The sequence below is a fragment of the Dunckerocampus dactyliophorus genome, chromosome 1 (assembly GCF_027744805.1).
Source record: "Dunckerocampus dactyliophorus isolate RoL2022-P2 chromosome 1, RoL_Ddac_1.1, whole genome shotgun sequence".
Lineage (NCBI taxonomy): Eukaryota > Metazoa > Chordata > Actinopteri > Syngnathiformes > Syngnathidae > Dunckerocampus > Dunckerocampus dactyliophorus.
In genome coordinates this window covers 31,341,629-31,355,172 of record NC_072819.1, presented here as the reverse complement: position 1 = coordinate 31,355,172, position 13,544 = coordinate 31,341,629, and the positions used below count along the sequence as shown (strand labels likewise).

The 13,544-nt window shown below is 39.8% G+C and overlaps 2 protein-coding genes across 15 annotated transcripts in view; both read right to left on the bottom strand.

Moving 5' to 3' along the window:
- huwe1 (HECT, UBA and WWE domain containing E3 ubiquitin protein ligase 1) overlaps positions 1-2,490 on the bottom strand; it is a 61,373-nt gene extending 58,883 nt beyond the window's left edge. For 10 of the 14 annotated variants that reach the window (XM_054771283.1, XM_054771190.1, XM_054771257.1 and 7 more), the window contains exons 1-2: positions 2,441-2,488; positions 479-547 (exon numbers count right to left, since the gene is read on the bottom strand). The gene's annotated coding sequence lies outside the window, so the exon portion shown is untranslated. Of the gene's footprint in view, positions 1-478; positions 548-2,440 lie in introns of all 14 variants that reach the window. The other 4 variants (XM_054771220.1, XM_054771323.1, XM_054771205.1 and 1 more) reach the window with 4 other exon arrangements.
- Positions 2,491-6,261: 3,771 nt separating this feature from the next.
- Positions 6,262-13,544, bottom strand: part of phf8 (PHD finger protein 8) — a 29,441-nt gene continuing 22,158 nt past the window's right edge. Inside the window, exons 17-22 of the mRNA XM_054784545.1 lie at positions 10,913-11,034; positions 10,472-10,800; positions 10,298-10,393; positions 10,109-10,218; positions 9,636-9,996; positions 6,262-9,560 (exon numbers count right to left, since the gene is read on the bottom strand). Coding sequence (XP_054640520.1) covers positions 9,472-9,560; positions 9,636-9,996; positions 10,109-10,218; positions 10,298-10,393; positions 10,472-10,800; positions 10,913-11,034 — 1,107 coding nt within the window. The 3' untranslated portion in view covers positions 6,262-9,471. The remainder of the gene's footprint in view (positions 9,561-9,635; positions 9,997-10,108; positions 10,219-10,297; positions 10,394-10,471; positions 10,801-10,912; positions 11,035-13,544) is intronic.

The window sequence follows — 13,544 nt, the reverse complement described above, 5'->3', positions numbered from 1 at the left end:
GTGGATAAATACCATTTGTTCCTATGTAAAATAGGAATCGAATTGTTAATTCTCTAAACAAAGACACCAATTAGTTGTTCATTATTAAGTGCAATGTCTTATTTTCTCTGTGTATCAATTGTTCTTTAAACAAGCAAAACAGGTTTTATCCAATTACTCGATTAATTGAGGAAATGTTCAGAATACCTGGTTACTAAAATATTTGATAGCCGCCCTAATTGGCGCCATTATTCAATTCTGAAAAAGAACTGCCTTGCTAATATCTTCAGGAATACTTTGTAACATGTAACATATTTTACGTGGCATAATGTCTATTAATCACAGTGTGTGGTCATTTCATATGCAAATTCAATACTATTGAGAAGACATTAGCCCTGTAATTTAATAGCCAAACTCTTTTATTGGAAGCTCTTAGTGATCATGCTGTACATTTATAGCTATTATTAGAATAGTTGTAGCAGGATGTAGCAGTACATACCAGAAACTGCTTTGGTTCAATAACCCCACCACTCTTTTCACTGGCATGCTTTGGAGTTTGTTTCAGTGTCTACAAAGATGAAATGTTGCCTTTAGTCATGACAGGAAAGAACAATTCAATTATCTTTTCCTTTTTTGCTTGCTCTAGAGCAGAGGTGTCAAACTCGTGCCAGTGAGGGCCGAGATACTACGGGCTTTCTTTCCAGCCGGTCACAAAAGCAGGTGATTTTAATGATAACCACCTCCGTCAGCTTGAGGGAAGGAGATCATCAATTAAATCACCTGCTGGAGAGGCTGGTTGGAGAGAAAACCTGCAGTGTCTCGGCCCTCCATTGACACATGTGATTTACAGTGAGAATACAACACATCGAAAGCAAGACAATAACATGAGTATAAATAATAATAAATCTTTGGTCCCATAATGTTTTGGACAACTGGAGACAAGTCTGAAGTGCAGGCAGGCAGACCAGTTCATACCACATAGCCTTCCACAGTAAAACAACACTGTTGCAACACATGGGCAATGTGGTTTGACTACAAAAAGTAGGATGCCCCTTTATTGTCATGGTAACAGCATATGTTCATCTAAACAATGTGTTTCCCATTCCAATCCTGCCAACTTCTAATAACTGACCAGTTTACTAATGGAATTTTTCACAGTTCTCTGGCATCATATTCACTGACTTTTCCCCTTGTGTCAGAGACACCGTTTGAATACAGCAAATGTCATATATTCAATACAATATCTGATTTATTAATGAACAATTGGACGAAGGACTGTGTGGTTAAGGCGTCGTACCTAAGAGTGAGAGTTTTTTTGGTTGACAAGAACTTTTACATACATCTGTGAGTACCTTTCCTTTTGATGATGTAGAGGTCGCATATACGTGACCCAAATGTTCAAACTGCAGCAGCATTGGATACATATCAAATTTATATCCACATACGAAAGAGGCCTTGGTCGCATTTGAAAAAAAAAACGAATTGTACTATTCACACTGACATGAAAAAAATCAGATACAGGTTACATATAAGCAAAAATAAGTGAAAATAACTTGCAGTGCTAACGTAGCGTTGGGTACTCATTGACATGTCAACGTTATCCCTTGCCACTGACTTAAAATATGAGGTGTATTCAACAATCAGTACCTACACATGTACATTGACGTGCACTGTGTTTCTTACAATTATTAATTCTACAACTAACAGTGCTTATCGGAACTATTTTTCGAATACGACATAAAAAACAACATTAATATTGCTATCCGCTACAGTCACAGGGAAATGAGAAATAGTACACATGAAAGCCCACAATTACATTTGAGTTTACGTAATATGAATGCAGTAGTTTATTCAATCCCAATTTACCAAAGAGTGAAAAACAGTCACGTTGTCCGGTAACACTCGGGTGTAATGGTTATCAAATATATCGTTCCATTTAGGTTAACGAAACATATGTTTTTATCTTAAGATATTGCCAATCACCTCGGCTCTAATTAACGTTTAAGATTGAATGCCAGCGATCGCAGATTACTAAAAGTCAAATTAGCATTCTGGTACATATCTGAACATATGATCTTAACATGCTCAGCCACTGGCCATCTGTCCTTTTAAGGAAAGCGAGCGAATACGAACCTGAAAAAGTCTTCTTGTATGTCTTAACGGGAGTGCAGTGATCGTCATTTGGTAGTTTGTATTTCTACCTAGCCTTCTAGCTAGCTAGCTAGCTAGCTAGCTAGCTAAGATAGCAATGAGAGCCCCGCACAATGCTGTATGAGTGGATAATGGCTAAATAAAAAATGGCGGTTTAGACCCTAGGACCACAATGTAGCTCTTAAAACAACATGTGGCCTCAGCAATGGACCATTTGTGAGTTTCTCAATGCAGTTTTGATATGCTGAATGTATGTCGCTAGCTACTTAATAACCAATGGGGACACGACAGAATAATCATTTGCGCTTACCTCGAATGCGTGTTACATTCACTTCTCCATCTTGAACTAACGAGTGGGAGGGCAAGACAAGATCTCGCGAGAATAGCCGCTGATGCGTCGACCAGGGGCACGCCCATGTTCAAACAGTGCAAACAAGTAAACTTGTTTAATACTGTTTATATTAAGTCCTAGTAAACGGTATACACAACTGAGTGTGCATTATAAGAACATATTCATTAATAACCTAATGCTTAAATGGACACTATGGTGGGTTCATGGTTTAGCTCTTCTGCCCCAAAATGTGGTGATCCTGGTTTGAATCTCTGTAGGGAACATCTACAGCAGGGTTCACCAACGTTTTTCCTTGTGAGAGCTACTTTTACAAAATGAAAATGGCCAAGAGATACTCATTTTTGTAACATTTATTTTCAGACCCAAACCCAAACAAAGCAAATATGCTTGTTTTACCAGAACATTAACAAAATGCTGGTGTCCACAACTCACATTTGGTATTTCAGAATGCATTTCTTTCTACTGTTCTTTTATTATTAACTGAAAACCTGAATGAAAAGCAGGCTTGCCGGCACCTCATGTGGTCGTGGGGGGCTACCTGGTGCCCGCGTTGGTGACCCCTGATCTACAGTATGTGTGATGCAGCGTTGTCTCTGTGTGTGCAGGGTTTTCTCCAGTTAGTTCTTCACGGCAATCATTCAGTCAGTTCTGTGCATTGCCATCACTGTCTGGTTTGGATCGGCAACCAAACAGAACAGAAACAGACTACTCCTTTTGGACATGTGGAACTGTTAAAGAATGATTCATGAGATGTATTCCATTGTAACCTTCATGTTCAAATAAACTAAACCAAACCAAACCAAACCAAACAAAGGACCATAAAATCTGCAGAAGAAATAACTGGAGCCAACCTTCCCGCCATATGTGACCTGTATCGTCCAGGGCCAGGAAGCGGGCAGGGAACATCACTGCAGACCCCTCACACTCCGGACACAAACTGTTCAAACTCTTCCCCTCAGGTAGGCGCTACAGAGCACTGTATGCCAAAACTTCCATGGAGAGAGACAGTTTTTTTCCCCCACGTGGTCACTTTGATCAACACTTAATCACTAGGGGTGTAACAATTCGTTTTAATGACGATAATGCGATTTGTGGTTGCCGATACGATTCAAGGACTATATTGGTTCATTTAGGTTGATACAATCCGAAACGATTCAGTAACTTTAAATAGATTCAGTAACTTTTTAGCCAAAAAATTAAACAACCAGTGTGACTGTGAAATAAATACCTGGATACTGGACAGTGCAGGTGACGTTTCCTCGATTCCCGCTGTTTTTTGTAAGGGAATCAGGTATAAATTATTACGAATGCTCACTGACATATCTAAGAATAAATTCTCAATGAGTACAAGACATTAGTTAAAACGTCCTTACTTTGCATATTGGAGTTTCGAATAAGGACTGATGAGTTAAATGTGAATACTGAATGAAGTCAATGAACTGACCAAATGAAGAAGCGAATCAACTGTATTTCACAGGTCCACTACAACTCCCATGACCACCATACACCCGGAAAACAATGACATCACAGAAAGGCATACTTAACAAGTAACCTTTAACGTCTCTATCATTTAACGTGCTGAAAAACACACATCCATTTAAAGCCTGCCGCGCTTAATGCTTTATTTCATAGTATCGATTCAATCGATTGATTACCTTTTAAACGATGTTAGATCAATATATGTCGTCCGGAATGGAAACTTGCTGAACACAGATCGATGTAGTTGGATCGTAGGACAAAAAAAACAATCGATGCATCGATGTAGTGGATGAATCGTTACACCGCTATTAATCAAACACCCACTTACTTTAATTGCACTGCCATTGTATTACTATCCCTTTTGCACATCCCAATCTTACTTTTTATTTAATTATTTATTAAGCGTCTGTGTATGTACAGTGAGAGTTCATTTAACCCAAGTCAAATTCCTTGTTTGTGTAAGCATAGTTAGCTAATGATTTTATTTGAATTTGGAATCTATTCCTGTGAGATCCAAAGAACAGTGAAGCAAGCCATCCTTCGGCTGAAAAATCAAAACAAAACCATCAACGAGACAGCAAAAATATTCCAGCCAAATCAACTGTAACATTCTTATAAAGAACGTACCAGTGAGCTCTGCAACACCAAAAGACCAGGAAGACCACAGGAAACAACTGTGGTGGATGACTGAGGGATTCTTCCCTGGTAAAGAAAAACACCTTCATAACAGTTGGACAGATCATGAACACTCTTCAGGACACAGGTGTCTGCATGTCAAAGTCAACAATCAAGAGAAGACTTCATCAGAGCGAATACAGGGGGTTCACCGCAAGATGTAAACCATTGGTGAGCCTCAAAAACAGGAAGGCAAGATTAGAGTTTACAACAAAAAAAGCCTTTACAGTTCTGGAACAACATCCTATCGACAGGAGAGACAAAGATCAACTTGTACCAGAGTGATGGGAAGCAACATGCATGAAGACCGAAAGGACCCGCTAATGATAAAACATACCACCTCATCACTGAAGAATGGTGGTGGTGGTGGTAGTGTCATGGCGTGGGCATGTATGGCTGCCACTGGAACTGGTTCCCTTATTGGTGATGTGACTGCTGACAAAAGCAGCAGGATGAAGTCCGAAGTGTTTTGGGCGACATCTACTCATATTCAGCCAAATACTTGAGAACTCATTGGACGGCACTTCATAGTGCGAATGGACAATGATCCGAAGCATACTATACTGCAAAAAGCAACCAAAGAGTTTTTAAAGGCAAAGAAGTAGAATGTTATGCAATGGCCAGGTCACTTCACCCGACCTGAATTCCATTCATTTCATTTGCTGAAAATAAAATCGAATGGAAAATGCCGCAAGAACAAGCAGGAACTGAAGATAGTTGAAGTAGAGGCCTGGTGGAGCACCAGCGACGAAACCCAGCGTCTGGTGATGTCTATGCTTTGTCTGCGGCAAAAGCATTGCAACGAAGAATTAAAAATTTAAAGTTTGATTTAGGATTGCAAATTCATTCCATTACTTTTGGTCCCTTGAAAAGCGGGAGGCACATATACAAACTACTGTAATTCCTACACCGTTCATCTGAATAGGATGTAAATAACATCAAATTAAAGCTGAAAGTCTGCAGTTAATGTACATCTTGTTTCATTTCAAATCAATTGTGGTGGTGTTTTGATCCAAAAAATGAGAATTGTGTCACTGTCTGTATAGACCTGACTGTATGTGTCTAGTGATTGGTGAGTGACCAATCCAGGGTTTATCCTGCCCCTTCCCCAAAGTCAGCTTGGACAGTCTCCAGCTTGCCCACAACCCTAACTGGGATGTAAATGGATGAATGTAAAATAATACAAAATAGTACAAAAACTCAGTAAGTGTAATGGTAGTATGTACTATGGACACCTAAAGTGCATCAATAAGAAATTAAAGTATTAAAAAAAAAAAAAAAAAAAGTACTGTAATTTCTGGTGTATAAACCGCTACTTTTTTCTTAAACTTTTAACCCTGAGGCTTATACAGTGGTGCAGCAAATTTATGAGTAATTTCTAATTTCTTGACATCTCCTTTACTTCAGAACTACTATTAATTGTTTAAATACTGTGCTGCTCACAAGTCAGAGAGGAATCGGTAGCATTTTCTTTGGCAGGAGCCAATCATGGGCTATCCCAAAGGAGACTGTACTTCCTGAGAAGACTGAGGAAATTTGGCATGTCCACCACAATCCTTAGTTGCTTCTATAGATGCACTATCGAAAGTGTCCTTACCGCCTCCACCACTGTTTGGTACGGTAACTGTACAACACGTGATAGGAAGGCACTCCAGCGGGTGATCAAGACCTCACAGAACATTGTTGGGGCAGCCCTCCCCTCACTGCAAGACATTTATAAATCTAGAGTCCTACGCAGAACACACAACCTCATCAAGGACAGCACACATCCACAACACTCACTATTCACACTCCTACCGTCAGGCAGACGCTACAGGAGTTTGAAGTCCAGGACCACAAGGCTGGCAAACAGCTTTTACCCACAGGCCATCAGGCTCCTCAACGAAGCACTCGCACACGCCGCACGCAACACACGCACACACTCATAGCACTTTATTTATTTATTTATTTGTATTATTTACTTGTATTAATGTCTCGTCTGTTGTTGTTGCTTAATTTATTGGTATATATGTTTATGTGTTTATGTTTCTTATGTTCTTATTCTTTCATTTGTTTTCTTTCTTTTCTTGGGAGAATGAACAGAATAAGATTTTCATTGCATGGTATAACTGCTGTTGTACTATGCACATGACAATAAAACTCTCTTGAATCTTGAATCAGTGCACTCACGATGAGCATGTCAAACCATATGAAATCGCTGGTCATTATCAGTGTAACAGCCTGACTCACGGTGTCATCTTACAAAGAATGGTAAACTCATCACCCAGCAATTTAACAATTAAAAGGCATACCTAAGAAATATACAAACAAGTACCAATCCGAGTTCAAAAGAAAAAAAAGACTATTTAAAATGTTTTCCAATAATGCATTGTGTCCAAGCAAAGTTTTCATTGGTGCCTGCAGGCATGCTGCAATGATGTCAGCCTCCCTCTGGGCTCTGCCTCCCTCTGGTGGACAGAGGCAGCATTGCGGTGCCTTTCATCCGTTTTCTATGCTGCTTGACCTCAAATGAAACTCTTTGCTCAGATGCAATGCATTATGAGGAAAACCTTCAAATAGGTTTTCATTTTAATAGATACTTGTTTGTATATTTCTTAGGTATACCATTTGTACCTTTTGAGGGTTAAGTTGCTGTGTGATGAGGTTAGCGTTCTTTGTAAAATGACACCGTGAGTCAGACTGTTATGAGTAATGACCTCCTGAAATTTCCAATGGGTTGACAAGCTCGTCATAAGTCTTTTCATAGCTCATGATTGGCTCCTGTCAAAGAGCTGCCTAGTCCTCATGGACATCATGTTGTGGTTTGCATATGTACAAATCTGGTTTTTCCTCTAAATTTGGTGGGTGTGGCTTATACACCGGAATTTACGGTAAATGTGTACAACGTCCTTATTCAACAATAATGACTTTCAAAAACACAGTCCAACTTGTCCCTAACAAGTTCCCCAACAGACTTGAATACACAAAATTAATGACGTTATATTTGGAAAAAAAAGAAGTTATATTTTCTGTTTCAGGTCGTACTTAAAACACGTTGAAACAAGTTTGTACACAAAACCAAAAGTGAATATGATGATTAATATTAAACTAAACAAAATTAGCTTCTGTAACTAGTACACTTCAAATGCTATACAGCCAAGACAACATGACTAAACTGCATACAAATGTAAAAAAGAACTATTTAAAATTTTACAAATACAGCAATGTATCATGTAAAATGATAAGAAAGGGTTCAACATTTGTTACTATATAAAAAAAAATACAGCATATATTTACATTTTGACTGAAATGCTGATTTCACGTTTTTTCCCCACACGTTACACATCAACATGTCTGCCGAAATTCTGTTCCTAGTACATTCTGTGGAATGAATGCTGAAGCCTAGCAAGAATTACAGTTGATATAAAAAGAAAAACATACAAAGAAAATCACATTCATCTAAAAGCAAAGAAAAAAATTCAGAACTTTTATTTAAAACATAGTAAAAAGACCTGTATAACTTAGCTAAAGGACAAATTGATTTTTGGTAATTTACCTTCAATCACAAAGAGCATAAAGGCATCATAGGGATCAGCTGAGGAGATTAAGTCTTCCAAGAACATACCGTACTGTAAAATTTGTTATGTTTTCATGAGACAAAGATGTAACTTTTTTTTTTTACATAATTCCAAACATACAGTAAAAGGTACTGCACAAAAATGTAACTGGCCATCCAGAGCCCAGACACTAAGTGCAACCTAAAATTTACCATGCAAATAATCAAAAATATTTAATGTTGTAATAAAACACTTTTTTTTTCTTTTTTACAAAATATTAGCTTCAGATGGGCTGTTAGTTTTAATATTTTCCCCCAATAAAGGATTTATTTTTCAACTAATTGTTATCCAGGTATTTTTAAGTTTTACATAAAAGTTATTTATCACATTTTTTAAGATAAATCTTTATATATCCACTGTAAGTCTCTATCTTGTTTGCTCATTCAGTCTCGCTATATAAATTACAAATAATACATATTTACAATTAAAACTAATTTAACAAATACAAAAAGAATTCCAACAAAATAATTGTTAAAAAAAACTATTTGCAATGTGGTTGAAATTTTCAGTAGGGACCAAGACAAACAGGTGCTAAGAACATAACAAAATAGGCTACAAGATGACAAAATGTTGCCTTTTAAAATAAATAAAACTATAATAAATACAATTGTACATTGTCAATTGTTGCATCAGTTTACTACTTTAATTTGTGGAACAATCTATAGATTAAACAAGCAACAGTGAATTCACACACGTTGCGTCCGGACAATATACAGTGATTTTTTTTTGCAAACCTGTGTAAAGACTGATGTTTTTAAAAGGACATTACAAATAAATTGAGGTAAAAATTAGGTTAAAAAACAGTTCAACACTACTATCATAATTGTGTCTGACAAAGAAATTGTCTTCTGTCTCTTTTAAAACTGAAATCCCCACCCCCCCCACTCAGCGATAGCAAAATAACCATCGTTTATACAGACAGACATTAGTTACTTAAAAAAGTTAAATATCCATACTTTTCATCGTCCCATACTTCTGTAATTTTTGTCTACTTGAAGTGGTCTTTGTAAGCAGTGGTGTGCTGCTGAAACGTTTATGCAAAAAACAAATAGTGGAGTGCCAAATCAAGCTACTACATAGTAACAATTGCAGGGAAAGAGATGGTCGAACTAACAAATTGAGACATTAGTAAACAACTTCTGGAATATAAAATATAGATTACTATCGCTACCTCCTTCAATACTATTTTCACAAGACATTTATTCAAACTTAGGTCTTCAGCCATATGCACAGACTCACTCACAACAGAAGTTTGCCGTTGCGGTGAATTTTCAAAATTTTTCCAAGTCTCTGTTTTGCTGTTGCAAGTCCCTTCTTTGGACGTCTCCCTAAATGTCAAAGATAAAACAGCAATCATGAGAAAAGAGATATGGAATTGTGCCGTTTTAACTGTTTCTGCTTACCTTGACCGACTCCTGATATGCCTTGACTGGCTAGCCCTGATGGTGATGCACCAGAGTGCGAGCTGTTGTTTTGCGGAGACAAGGAAGGTCGGCGTGAAGTGAGGAATACCCCAGGGGCCATAGCTCCGCCCCCCCTAGGGCCGCCAGGGCCAAAAGGTCCCGGTCCTGCTGTGTATTCATGGTCAAGTAGGCTGGCGGAATAGTAATCCATCCTCCTGTCTGGGCTGAAGTCTGGTGCAGACTCTGGAACGTGTGGTGGGGAGGGTGGCGATACCTCTGTCTGGACAGGGGGAGGGCTTGCTACAGGAATAGGAGGACGCACCTTTTTGGTGTATTTCCTTTTGGCAGGTTTTTGCTGCTCCTGAGTTATAGGCAAAATAAAATATGTTGTTATTCTTTAATAGCTATAAAATATGTGAGTGCTCCGCAATCTTCACAGGGTTATTTAATTGATATATTGCTACCCCACTCACCTGCTGTGCTAGCTTGGCTGCAGCTGCTGCTAAGCCTGTTTCTACAGATGCCACTCTCGCCCCTTCTCTGGCTGGTCGATCCTGTTTTGGAAGGGTTGGCATCACCCGAGCTGTAAATGCAGACAGAATGACAGAGTTTTAGAAGCTACAGGATTATAATGTAAAGTAGGTCATAAACTTTGCATTTACCTTTTGGGCTCCAAGGTGTGTCATCCCAGTTTTTCTTCCGCTTCATCTTAGCCTTGATAGCATGGTCCTCTTCATCAGACTCCAAGGACGGGTAAACTGAAAACAGCAGCCACTCAATCAACAATGCTATCACTCTAGTGGTAGTAAATGTTAATTATTTAGTCTTTTGCTCACCATAGTCTGAATCTTTAAAACAGGTTCCCAGAGTTTCCTGCTCATCTGGACTGTCTTCGTCGCTAAGGTGCCGAGCTGGCCGCTTAATGGGCCTTTTACCAGGCCGCTGGATGACACTTTTTTTCTCAGTAGTCTTTTTGACCCCCCCAGTCACCCACACAGCCCTGCCACCTTTCTCCTTCACTACCCCTAAGCCCTCAGTCAGGCCTCCAGAGATGGACATGGGTGAGGAAGAGGAGGATGATGATGAAGAGGAGGAAGGTGGGTTAGCCATGGACAGCATGCCCTGGATGGCATCACGAGTACTGGGAGAGGCTGGGGCTTCCTCACTGAGAACATAGGAGAGCAAGATAAGGCGGTGCTGTTTATTTAAACAAGCTTAAAACATAGTGAGACCTAGTCCATATTAATGATAAAAAGCATTCAATAAAGCATTCCAACCTGAGTGCAGAGGAGTCCAAGCCTGCCACCTGCTTGCTGGCCTTCAGTAAGTCCAGAATGCCCCCTGCACCACCCTTCACGCCATGAGCAGCCAGTGCCTCTTCATCTGTGGTGTAATCCTCCTAAACACAAACAAGCAATGATTGATAATTGACACACATTTATAGTTGTAAATTTAGTTCTGGGCCATTTAGCAAACTTTAAGCCTTAATAATATAGCACGTTGGCCAACACAGTAACAGCTTGGAGATCGGGAAGACCTGGGTTCGATTCTCCCCTGGGCTCGATTCTCCCCTGGGCATTTCTGTGTGGAGTTTGCATGTTCTCCCCGTGTGTGCGTGGGTTTTCTCCGGGTACTCCGGCTTCCTCCCACATTCCAAAAACATGCAGGTGAGGTTAATTGGCGACTCTAAATTGCCCATAGGTATGAATGTGAGTGTGAATGGTTGTTTGTCTATATGTGCCCTGCGATTGGCTGGCGACCAGTCCAGGGTTTACCCCGCCTGTCGCCCGAAGTCAGCTGGGATAGGCTCCAGCATACCCCCGCGACCCTAATGAGGAAGAAGCGGTATAGAAAATGGATAGATGGATGGATGGATATAGATGGGGGGAAAAAACATCTTAACTCACAAGACGAGACGATGCACGAGATTGGGTCCACGAGAACGAGACGAGATTTTCAACATTAACATTTTTTGAGACCAAAGTTTAATAGCTCAAGCATTAATAGTTCCATCTTATAGCTGAACAGTGCCAGCTTATTGTTTTAGTCTTATCTATGTGTCGTGTCTATTTACATCAGGGCTGCCCAGCTGTCCTTTGATATTTATAATTTAATGATAGTTTTTATTTAGTGTTTTTATAGTTTTTAGTCTCAACGTTTTAGCATTTTCTAGTTACAGTGTGCCTTTTTGCTCTATTTGTCCCTGGGTTTTTGTTTATTTTATTTCTTCAATGAGCCACATTCCACAGATGGACCCTACACCATACTTTGGATACTAGGGGTGCAACAATATGAAAAATTCACGGTTCGGTTCAGTTCCATATGTTTGTGTTACAGTTGGATTTTTTTCAATACAAAAAATAAATTACCTTGCCGTTCTTAATTTGAATTTTATTGAAATTGCCAACATTTTTCAGGTTTCTCATTTTCAGCATGGTATGAATGTGGAAGGCGGATCTCAGTGGTTCTGTGCTTGACAATGCAACCTAAGCCAGAGTAGTTGATCGCAGATACACTGAGCTTTCAGCATCGAGCTTTCCTCTGGTTGGGTTGCATTGACTGTGGAGGTTTTAGAACTTTCAAAGCAGCATTGCCTGTCACGATAATCAATAAATGAATTAACCACACAATAAATAAAAACAAACTTAAAAATTTTGCCGGCCTCGATATATTGCCATGTGCATGTGTGTGTGTATTCCTCCTCTCCCTCTACCAAACAGGCTGGATGATGAGAGGTTTCACTCTGTGTATCCGTCTCAACACCTGGGTGCATTCGTTCTATAGCGGCGTGAACCGAGTGAGTGAACCCTCCTGTCAGTCATTCTGTCTCCTTGTCCCAGTAGGGGGTGGTGGGGCGCTAGTGAGTGCACATACAGAGTGCTGCAAGTGAGTGTCATGAGGAGTAACATGCAAGCAAACACAAAATGGGTGATTCTCCTGAAAGGGGTACCAGCGAATGAGAGCATTCACAGGCGTACCACTGTTGTGTATGTGATGAAGATGGCTGTGACCCTCGCATCTTAATCCACTGTGGAACACATGCGTAAACAAGATGGCCGCGACGCTCGCTGCGGATGCATCTTCATTACATACACAACAATGGACAGCCGATAGCGCGCATTAATACGACGTCAGACAAAGTAAAGCCGAGCAATATGTGAGGTCTGATTTTTTGGAGGCATTTTTGTCATGCAAATGTATTACTCTTTTGAATGCATATTGTTTTGAGAAGCCAAACTCTTTACTTAAGTGGCCCCACCAACTAACAGGAACTACGTTTCTCATCACCAAAATCCGATCAGAACTGGGCTCAAGGGACCAAGTGTGGGGTAAGTCACTGCTGATGAGGATGTCATGCAACTTCATAAAAGAAGTTCATAATTCTGTTCATAATTTTCATAGACAGAATTTCTAGGCGTCAAGAGAGTCCAGTTCAGTGGCCTTAGGATCTCGTCTCTGCTATTTGCAGACGATGTGGTCCTGATGGCCTCATCGGGCTGTGACCTTCAGCGTTTACTGGGACGGTTTGCATCCAAGGTAATTTACACTTACTATTTTGTGTTTGAAGCCGACCAATCTTCATGTCCATGTCTTTGTCACCTCAGCATCAGACATATACAATCCTGTCGTCGGTGCTTCCAATAAATACGGCTTAATTCCATTTTCTGCAAGTTCTCCATTTAATCTTCAGATGTTTCTTCCTCCTCGAAAACTAATGACACATCGCTGAAATCCTTGCTATAAACACTGCAAACATTGTCTGTCTCGTCCATTCTCTCATGTTTTAGTCTGCCTAAGATGAACGCGCTGCTTCACTGACGTCACTTGGGAAACGCCCCCTTCTGAAGAGCTCCGAACAAAACGGCTGCTCGGGACTTACAAATATGTAGTTTTTAATAATTTAACGTT